The sequence below is a fragment of the Vespa velutina genome, chromosome 2 (genome assembly GCF_912470025.1).
Source record: "Vespa velutina chromosome 2, iVesVel2.1, whole genome shotgun sequence".
Classification (NCBI taxonomy): domain Eukaryota; kingdom Metazoa; phylum Arthropoda; class Insecta; order Hymenoptera; family Vespidae; genus Vespa; species Vespa velutina.
Window position 1 is genome coordinate 18,376,519 of NC_062189.1, and position 11,686 is coordinate 18,388,204.

Genomic DNA, 11,686 nt, shown 5'->3' on the forward strand with positions numbered 1-11,686 from the left:
CCCCTTTACGAGGTCTCGCCGTGGTAACACTCTAACCCTCACCTCCTTCCCTCTACACCCTCATCCTCCTATACACCGCACCATCCAACTCTACCACCACCCACTATCATCCCCTCACCGCCAACAGAACGTTGCAGCTTGTCCTAAAGCCTCACCCTCGGCTAGGTACGAAATTCTACCCTTGCCATTGGGCAAAGAAGCAGAGCTTTCTTCTTCCTTCGCCATCTTCGAGACAACGTAGCTCGTCTCTTTCTCTCTCTCTCTCTCTCTCTCTCTCTCTCTCTCTCTCTCTTTCTCCATTTTTTTCTTTCTTTCTTTTGTTCTTTCCTTTTTTTTTCTACCCCTCGAAGAAGAAGACTCGAGGGTTCTTCTTTCGAACTTAAACTAAGCCGTTCGCGATCGACGAAAGGAAATAGAAAAAGTCAACTTTGATTTCTTTTCGACTGTCTCCTCTCTTTCTCTCTCTCTCTCTCTCTCTCTCTCTCTCTCTCTCTCTCTCTCTTTCTTTTTATGTCTTTCTCTATTCTTCTCATTCTTTCTTTTTTTTTTTCCCCCAGACAAATAAAATTCTTTTGATTTTCAATAATACGCACTTATGTAAAAATACGAAACGAAATCGACACTTACGTATAATATTAATATAAATATTCTAACATTTTATCAAATAATAATTTATATATTAATGAATATTATGGATACAGTTTGTACGTGGAAATAGAAAAGAAAGAAAACAAACGTAATATATAATGTTGTGTAAGATGATAGGAAGAAAAATTTTACAATAATAATATCATGATATTATTATTTTGAATGAGATTGATAGTCGTTGTTTCCATTGAATGGAGTTTCGTGCGACAAATAATTTTTTCATTCAAGATATTCATTTCTTTCTTTTTCTTTTTATTTTTTGTAATTTTAGCATTTAATCCACACACACACACACACACACAGACAGAGACATATGTACGCATATATGTCGACTAAATATATATATATATATATATATATATATATATATATATATATATATATATATATCTTTTGTAAATTTAAATATACTTCAGTTTAATTAGCAAATTTAAGTACAGTTTACTGCGTTACTATGATAATTCAAACGAATATATATATATGTATATATATATTTTCTTTTTTTTAAATAAAAATTTCGAACACGTTTTCTCTCTCGTGATATCGTCTTAGGCCGAGGATCGTTAACACAATGAAAGAGAAAGAAAGAGAGAAAGAGGGACAAAGAAAAAGCGAGACGAAAAAGAGAGAAAGAGAGAGAGAGAGAGAGAGAGAGAGAGAAGATACTGATTACTCGAAAGCAGCACGTCCGTTTCCACCCACGCCGTGATTCCAGGTGCTTCCTGGGAACAGCTGGTAGAGCGCAGGCGCCCTGGCAAGTACGAGATGCGGTGATTGATCAATTTTTAAAAAGCAATGTTCCTAATTGACTGCTCGATCTGATCCGACAGAAAGAAAGAAAGAGAGAGAGAGAGGGAGAGAGAGAGAAAGAAAAAAACATAGTATTCATCATTGAAATAGGGGGTGTCTCGAGAAGTTACCTTAGTCATCGAGCGAAAGGTGTGTTCGCAGTTCTCTATTCTTTCACCTATCCCATCTAATCTTCTATTCTCTTCACGTCCGCGTGTAGAATATCCTTAATCCAAATCATTTGAATGCTGACTAATCCGATTATTCCGCATTAACGAGTTAGTTATCTTACGTTTCGACGATGAATAAAAGAAAGGAAAGAAAAATGAAAAAAAAAAGAAAAAGAAGAAAGAAAGAAAAAGAAAAACGAAGCCGAATATCATTTAAACGATAACAAAACACTGTTACTATCTTGAACGTGATATAAAATCTTAATAACACGAAACCCGAAATAAATAGAATTCTTGAATTAAATATGATACTAAATTAAACTCTTCTTTATTCTAATAATAATATTATGGATTGTACGCCAGGAGGAAGAGAAGGGGTGGAGCGATGCTAGGGGATGCTAATCTAATTCGTTAACGTATATCCGTCTTTCATTATTCTCACTATCGGAGGTTATTAATGAAGTTATTATCAATATTTCTGGAGTACATAAAAAAAAAAAAAATATATATATATATATATATATATATGTATATGTATATACGAGGCTATCATCATTCGTCGGATTGTTACATAGCGTCGTAAAAAAAAAGAAAAAGAAAGAAGAAAAGAAATAAATGTATAAATAAATAAACAAAAACAAAACGTAACAAAACAAAACGAGACGAAATGAAAAGAAAAGAAGAGAAGAAGAAAAAAAAAAAAGGATCGAGTTGCTAATTTGGCCCGTAACTCCAACGATATATATTACATGTAGGTCCAGCTCTCGTCGAAAGCTCTCGTTCGCAGGCAGTTATTTCGTAACAGGAATCATTAGCGTATGGCTGCGTTAATTAGCGGAAGTTCCGCACGTATGTGCCCATCCAACGATGCAACTACATTCGCCATGATTGTATACGAAAGTATGTGTACGTGATAATACGAGATATATAAACGTTTGTGTCTAACCATATATTTGTACGTATATATACATATATATATATATATATATATATATATATATATATATATATATGTATATATATCGTCTCTTTTTTCCCCTTCACCTTGGTTGTATCACCGATGCTCACACGGCGTGTAACGGCGAATTATCCACGGGCTTTTAGCCGTACTTCTACCGTGAAATCAGTGCAAACCACACCTACAATGTGATACAAAGAAGATGAATATCATGTCCTCAGATCGAGATTTTTTTTTCATATACTTTTTCTAATCTAAAAATTCATTAGCAAATACTTTATTAAATGAATAATATTTAATTTATAATACGAGAATATGTTGATTTTACCGAATATCTATTTACGTTTAATTTGTCTCTTTCTCTGTTACTCTGACAATGAGTATTTGGTAGATGTACTTATTTAACAAACTTAAATTACGAATTAACGGATAACGAATTTAAGCTTACTGTTACTGTTGTAAAATCTATTAGATTTGCAATGTTGTTACAAAATATCGAGGTGGAAACTTGCGGTTCTTGACATAAGAGAAAGAGATAGATAGATAGATGGATGGATAGATAGATAGATAGATAGATAGATAGATAGATAGATAGATAGATAGATAGATAGATAGAGAGAGGGAGAGAGAGGGTAAACTTGATATGGTAGCTATGTGACGCATAGCCCCAACGTTTTGGTCCCAATGCACTTAACACCGTCTTACTCTAATGTCACGAACGTCCATTCTATATCCTTGAGAGGGAGAGAGAGAGAGAGAGAGAGAGAAAGACATGATAGCTATAGTTACTCTATAAGACAGATGTTACGATTCATCAATTGAGATTCTAAGACGACTCGTGTCAATCACCATATGATTCACTATATTGGAGAAACTCGAAATTCAAGAGAAATTATGTCAAACGTCCTTGGATTCGAGGAATCCAAAAACGATCGTTTCGTGGTCGTGGCAATACCTGAAGTACGCTAGAACGTGTAAACCCCATATATCCAATTAGATTCGTATAATCCCTGCACGTTAGCAGAGAGAGGGTGTCTCTAGCTCCTACGATCCCCCTTTCATTCTCTCTCTCTCTCTCTCTCTCTCTCTCTCTCTCTCTCTCTATCTTTATCTGTAGTATGCTTCGTTCGTGAGCTTGCGTCTGCGCTGTGTACTCCAACGCTAAAGTACTAATTTATGGGCACATATGAGACGACTATAGTACGCGCTACCGTGCCAGGAAAGGGACTCTAGGTTGTGCATGGAACTATAGTGGGGAGAACTATAGGAGGGTATATATCGGAGAACACAGAGGCGGGCTTTGCATGCGATATCAATAAATCAAGTCCCCGGGACCCCGGCAGCTTAGGAGGGCACTACGTGGCCAGAATCAACAGCTCATAACGTCGGCTAATAGCTACCCGCGGTGGGGTCGAAGATATTGTCCTAACGCCCAGGGACATCTTACCCAGCTAGCGTTGGATTCTCTCTCTCTCTCTCTCTCTCTCTCTCTCTCTTTCTCTCTTGTTCCAGTTCCCTACCCAGCTAACTCACTCGAAGAAAAATCGTCGTTGGTGCTTCGATAAAGAGAACGCGAAAAGATCGCCGGTAGTCTACTAGGTAGCGTTTGCTCTTGCGCTTCGTGCCATGAAAATATCGATTTCGAGGGGTTTCGCCCAACGTGCCTTCCCCGAGATTCTCGAATTAATACACGAATGAGCTTTTGATGAATACCTATTGCTTCTAACTATACTTACTAGATACATATGTACACACACACACACACACACACACACACACACACATATATATATACACATATACATGTATATGTTTATATAATTTAACTTTCAATTTTAATAATGAAATTATGGTTTAATATTCGCTTAATAACTTCTTGATAATATTTATTTGAGATAGCAATTATTTTTCTTATTCATTCATTGCCAATTTTTCATTTTCAGTTTGATTTATTTTACTTTTAATATGTCATACAAGTAAATATAGATTGTAACACACACACACATATATATATATGTATATATATATATATATATATATACTTTTGAATAATACTTTAATATTATTCTATTTCCTGTTTCAATTTATTTTGTTAATTATGGAATAAAGTTTCCCGTCAATTTAGCTTCTATCAAATACATATGTCATATCAGTCTTTTAAAGACACGTGATCTATTGGATAAAAAGAAAAAAGAAACGAACAAAAAGAGAGGGAAAAAAAGCCAGGAAGAAAGAAGGAAAAAGTGAATGTATTTGTTTTACGTGATTGACGAATGATTTCTATGGTTTCAGGTATGGTTTCAAAATCGTCGAGCAAAATGGAAGAAACGTAAGAAGACGACTAACATGTTCGGTGGTACTGGTACGTTGCTACCGTCGCATGGTTTGCCACCATTCGGGCCAATTGGTCCGGATCTATGCGGAACTGCGATGTTTCAAGCACCCGCGGAGAGATGGGGAGTGAGTACAGGTCAGACGTCGATAATTTTCTTTCTCAGTAACCCTCTCTCTTTCTCTTTCTCTCTCTCTTTCTCTCTCTCTCTTTCTCTGTCTATCTCTACCTGTATCTTTATCTCTATCTCTATCTCTATCTCTCTCTCTCTCTCTCTCTCTCTCTCTCTCTGTCATTCGACTTTTTCCCAATTATTTGTTTTCTTTCCTTTTTTACTTTTTCATTCATCTCCATATTCATTATATATAAATTATTTTTATTATCAATCGATTTTCTCGATATAATCGCGAGATAGGAAACACGAATAATAACTAAGTAGAATAATAAATTTCTCGATTAACGAAAGAGAGGTAATATGACGTTTTTTCTTTTCTTTTTTTCTTTTCTCTTTTTCTTTTTTTCTTGTATGTAATATAGACAAGTAAATCGAGAGAGACAGATATCGCATTTTTATCTAATTGGAATCGATGATTAGAAGTGCAAAATTTCTATGTGTCACTTTAACAAGCGATATAACTAATTAGCAAAAAGTTCATATTAAGAAGATAGATAAGGGATGGAGTCCAGTTTAATGGGGGCAAAGTCGTGACTACGACGACTACGACGACGGTGTTTGACTTTTAATTTAATTTCCTTCGTTCACCGACGGAAGGTAACTTCGAATTACTTAGTCTTATTACGTTGCCATGCGATATCCAACATTGGTAAGAATAAGATGAAGAAAAAGAAGAAGAAAAAGAAGAAGAAGAAGAAGAAGAAGAAGAAGAAGAAGAAGAAGTAGAAGAAGACGAAGTAGAAGAAGAATGAAAGAAAAGGAAAAAAACAGAAAAAAAGAATGAAAGAAAGAAAGAAAGAAAGAAAGAAAGATCGCCAAGTTTTATCTTATTCTATAATTTTCAAAATAATAACATCAACAAATCGATATAGTATGTTCATTTAAAACGAATATGATTGGCTGAATTATCATTTACCCTTGGATTATTACTTATTAAATAAGATTATACCTAATCATAATATCTGGTCTATTGTAGGTCTCGGCCAACTGGGACAAAGCGGCATGGGCATGGGTGGTTTCGGGCAATTAGGTCAACAAAGCCCCAGTACTCTTGGCAACTTGGGCCTTGGCAATTCTGGTCTGTCGATCAGTAGTCCTTCCCAGACGGTCTATCAAACGAGTTACGGATTAAATTCTCTCGGTAAGTTCGATCATTTGAGAAGAAAAATTATTAAAAATTTTAAATTATATAAAAAATATATTAAAATATCTCGTATAAGGACGTTACGTGCCAAGTATCGAGAAATATTTTATATGTAAAATAAACAACGACACTGCGTTATATACTATATGCAATAGTATTCGTATATATTAGATAATAAATAATGTCGGCATTTGCAATATTTTATACGCAAATAAACAACAGTATTATATCATACGATATTATTGTAAAGAGTAGCTGTCTATTTTCATCAAGTGTTCGATCAATCATTCGAGTAAATCATAATAAAACTATTCATGAACGTGGCGTCGTTTGTTCGAATATAAAAATATTTCAAAAATCCTGCATTAACTTATCACGGCCAATCTCTGTGATACAATTTCAAACGATATTAACAAATTATTATATAAACTTCCTCTTTCATGTGATTCTTTTTCCCTTCCTTTTCTTCTTCTTCTTTCTTCTTCTCTTCTCTTTAATACAAATAATATCGTGTTAACTATTAACGCGGAGTTAAAATCTCTATTACTAGGCAACAAGAGAAAGAAAGAGATAGAGAGATAGAGATAGAGAAAGAGAGAGAGAGAGAGTGAGTGAGTGAGTGAGTGAGTGAGTGAGTGAGTTACCCTGAGATGTATCGAAGTTAAACAAGAATATTCAGTTCGTAGGCGCTTATGGTTGCTTCGATAATCGTCTTGCCAAACTTTTCGGACTGGGATCCTCCTAAAAAAGACGTTGAACAAACAGTATCAAAAAAGATCGAGAAAAAACGAACCAGAGAGAGAGAGAGAGAGAGAGAGAGAGAGAGAGAGAGAGAGAGAGAGAGAGAAAGAAGCGTGTCTTTGACGAAGTCGTTAAACGTTACGATGCATTATCATTCCGAAGGAGTTATGTGCCTGCACGTAAGGAATTTGAGACAGAAACATAAACTCCATCCTCCTGTCTGTTTACGCAGGCAAACTCCGAGGCTGGTCTCGCACCTAGGTGCGAGATCTTTCGCTGTTGTATATTTACCATAACATCACGATGCATCCTGTCTTGGGTAGAGTTACGCTTCTTCGGACAGAGTGTGATCTTACCTATATGTATTTTTATATATATATATATATATATATATATATATACATATGTATGTATGTATGTATATGTGTGGGTGTATAAGTGTGTCTCTCTTTCTTGAAGGATATACGTAAATAACTACGTACGTATGTACATGTGTATAAGTTATGCATGTATATCTCTACGAAGGATCCTTTGTTTTCACCAGACAAGTTTTCTTTTATTCTTACAAAATTCTTTTTTTTTCGACTTACCACGTGTCTTTCAATTTTTCTTTTTTCTTCTTTGTTTTTTTCCTTCTTTCCTTCTTTCTTTTCTTCTTTTCTTCTTTGTAAAAATATTCATTAAAAAAAAAAAGGAAAAAAAAATATGTATATATATGAATGTATGTAAATAAATAAATAGATCGTATTCTCGACTCGTTCGAAGAGAATTCATTTGCAAAGATCATTCTATGATATCACGTTGAATGATCGTTGAATAGAATCGATGAAACGAAGAGAAAAAAATAATTACAGATATATATAATATATATAATATTTATATTTATATTAATGTATATATATTTATTAATCGAAATTTTGTTTAAATCGTATTAAGAAAATTCGAAACCATCATTCAGGCGTAACACAGTTTCACAACTCACCGAAGGGACTACTTAACAGCTAAGTCAGTTCGTACGTAACACGTACATCTATATATATATATAAATATATATATATATATATATACATATATATATTTATATACACATATATATACACATATATATATATATGTGGTGTCAATTATCACGCATTATCGCCGTACGAGCGAGTCCAGTAAAATAGAGAAGGAAAGAGAGAAAAGAGTTAAAGAAAATGGAGATGGAAGAAAAGAAAAGAAAGAAAGAAAGAAAGAAAGATAGATAGATAGATAGAGGGAGAAAGAAAGAGAAAGAGAGAGACAGTGATATTGTCTGTAGAAACGTAGTATATGTGTTCTGTGTGTGAATCTATGTATGTACATATGTATGTGTGCAAGAGGTGTGTGTATGTGTTATCCCTGCGCGAATTCTCGCACGTGTGAACGGTCCTTAACGTAGAACGAAACGTTTTGCGTTAGAAACGCAAAAGCGGAATGGTATGATCGTGCTCTTTTCTTCTTCTTCTTCTTCTTTTTCTTCTTATTCTTCTTCTTCTTCTTCTTCTTCTTCTTCTTCTTCGTTTTCTTCGTTTTCTTCTTTGGCTACCACTCACCTTTTACGCTCTTTGGTAATGCCTAGGGCAAACAGCTTTTAGAGCAGCGCTATCTTTTTTCGCTTTTCAATGATAATTAACACCGAGAGAGAAAGAGAGAGAGAGAGAGAGAGAGAGAGAGAGAGAGAGAGAGAGAGAGGCTAGACTTGAACGAGAACGATCGTCGAGTTCCACTTTGAAACTTTTTAACCTTCGCCACCCTTCCCCTACATCGAATTCTGACTTCAGTGAAATTTCGTCAGAGTATCTTATTTTAACCCTTAATTACCCTTTGAATTAATTGCGAATGCGTTGTGGAGGAAGAAAAATAAATTAAAAAAAAAAAAAAAAAAAAAAAAAAAAAAAAAAAAAAAAAGAAAAAGAAATTAAATATCTTTATTTTTTTTTCTCTTCATTATTCTTTTTCTTTTATACACGACGAATATTAAACCCCCCCCCCTTCCCTCCCCTCCCCTATAATTAAAGATCTTAACGATTGTATATAATAAATTGATCAATCGTAATCATACCGACGTTGTTTAGATTTATTCTAAGGAAAAAAAAAAAAAAAATAAATAAATAAATAAAGGATTAATTTTTTATAAAAAAATTTTCTTCCAATATATTCAAACGACGTAATGACAAAAATTTATTGCCAATTATAAATTTCAACGTTTAATTGATACTTCACGATTAATTGATAATATTATAAATATTGCGACGAGAATATACGCAAACGTCGCTTCGATATTTTCTTTTTTCTTTTCTTCTTTACGAAACTTCCGAGATTTAATTTTATTATCTATAACGAAAGAAAAAAAAAATAAATAAATAAAAACAAAAAAAGTAATGAGATCAGATTAAGAAAAAAAAAAAAAGAAGAAAAATAAGTAGCACGATTTTACTTTCTCTATTCTTTTGCAATCGTGTGTCCCGAGTTGATTCGCTTGATTTCTTTGTTTCCTTTTTATTATTATTATTATTATTATTATTATTTTTTTTTTTTTTTATATAGACATATATAACTCGTATAATATTTGACGTAACAATTTTTCAAACGGAATAACGCGCGTTACGACTCCGTTGTTTTTCTTTCTTTCTGTTTCTTTTTTTTTTTTTTTCGTCAGAGTCAAAAGTAAAAAGGAAAAAAGAAAAAAAGAAAACGAAAAAAGAAAAAGAAGAAAAAGAAAAGAAAAGAAAAGAAAAGAAAAGAAAAAAAAGAAAGAAAGAATACGATTATTATCTATCCTCATTCCTTTTCGTCGAAGCTTTCGGAAAGGGGTGCAGCCTTCTACGCAAACTTTGAGTCGCCATAAAAAAGTTTCTCCCTACCGGCGTTTTCTCAACCTCTTCCTTTAGTGGCCGCCAACGACGTGTATTTTACGATCCGTGTTCGGTAGCACGACCCACGCACTTTGTGAATCTACCGCATTAATATCGCCGCCATAGAAGCCAAGGGAAAACCTTTTGCGTGTGCTATGCGATAGGCGCCCTTCTAAATTGCCCTTTTTTTTCTTTTTTTTTTTACCTGCCGGACCGACGATTATATTCTTTTGCGATTCGGCCAACGAATATTTGTCGTATTTCCTTCGGGTTAAAAATATCGATCGATTATCGATCTTATATAATATATATATATATACATATATTTTTTTCTATAAAACATTCAAGCATTCCCCTTTTTATTTGAAAAAAAAAAAAAAAAAAAAAAAAAAAAAACACTAAGACTCATTGTTCATTTTTCTAATAATAATATATCAATAATTTAATTTCCCATAAACATTGCTTAATGAAATATTTTTAATTATTTTTTTTCCTTTTTTTTTTCTTTTTTTTTTTTTTTAAATATGAAGTAATATATCTATTATAATTAGACATTTATATATACAATATATACAATGATTCGTTAGATCGTACTTTCTAGGAAAATAATCGATAGACAAGAACGAACGTTTCAGACATAGCAAATCAACAAAATAAATAATACTATGATCTCTGTTGACGATTTCTAATAACAATCGACATCTTTCATTCACCTACAGACCTTCGAACAGTGTACACGTCTACGGGATAAAAACGAAATATCTTAATCATCTTTATTTAATATTACGTTATCTCCGTGTTACGTTTAATTCCGTATTTAAATAAATATCAAATAAATCGATCGTATTCGTTTAAATACTTTTTTTTTTGTAACCGTTCTTTTTTTCTTTGTTTTCGTTTTTTTTTCTCTTTATTTCTTTTTTTTCAGCTTAAACTCTTTTTACACGAAACTTTACTTTTTTTTTTTTTTTTTTTTTTTTTTTTATTATTAATCATTTAAATATGTAAATTTTCTTTTGAAATTTACAATTAAAAATCGATTGTAAAGGACACGTTGAAAATTTGCATATTGATCTAACGTTTCATCATTTTCCTTTTTATTCTGTAGCTTAATAAACCGTTGTCATTTTTCTCCTCTTTTTTTTTTTTACGATAAATTATACGCTTAATAAAAAAAAAAAAGAACTAAAAAATATCATTGAATCCGTCTGAAACGTATATTATCTGCCTATATAAAAATTTCTATAAAATGTAAAACTAAAATTGCAATAATAATATAAAGAAAAACGTTGAAAATCGAATCGATTTTTTATAACTCGAGCCATTGTTTTATTTTCGTCTTTTTTTTATCCTTTTCACATTACACCGTAATCTTAACAGAAAAAAAAATATTCACGGAATCCATCGAACGGATATATCTGGATTACAAAAGTTTCTTTGAGATATAAAACTAAAAAAGTGCGATTAAAAAAAAAAAAAAAGAAAGAAAAGAAAAAAGAAACAAAAAATATAGAAAATCGAATAGACACTGCAGATCTAACATCTATCTATCTTTTCTATATCCTTTTTATAGTACCATAATCTTAATTAATTAAAAAAAAAAAAAAGAAAAAACAAAAAAAAAAAAGAAATCATTGAGTCCATCGAACGCGTACATTTAACATATTCAATTTTATAATATAAATATTTGAAAATTATTATTACTATTATTATAAATATTATTCGTTGTATCCTATTTACAAGCATTTTATAACAAAATGAAAACGTTTCTTTTTTTTTTTTGTTTTCAATATGTGCATATAGAAAAAAAAAAGAACAAAAAAAAAAAAAAAGAAAGAAAAAAGAAAAGAAAA

At 32.3% G+C, this 11,686-nt stretch overlaps 1 protein-coding gene across 2 annotated transcripts in view; it reads left to right on the plus strand.

The window, feature by feature from the left end:
- Positions 1 to 11,686, plus strand: part of LOC124957964 (homeobox protein orthopedia-like) — a 31,952-nt gene that overhangs the window by 19,598 nt on the left and 668 nt on the right. For both annotated transcript variants that reach the window (XM_047515584.1, XM_047515585.1), the window contains 2 exons: positions 4,858 to 5,035; positions 6,049 to 6,213. In XM_047515584.1, coding sequence (XP_047371540.1) covers positions 4,858 to 5,035; positions 6,049 to 6,213 — 343 coding nt within the window. The remainder of the gene's footprint in view (positions 1 to 4,857; positions 5,036 to 6,048; positions 6,214 to 11,686) is intronic.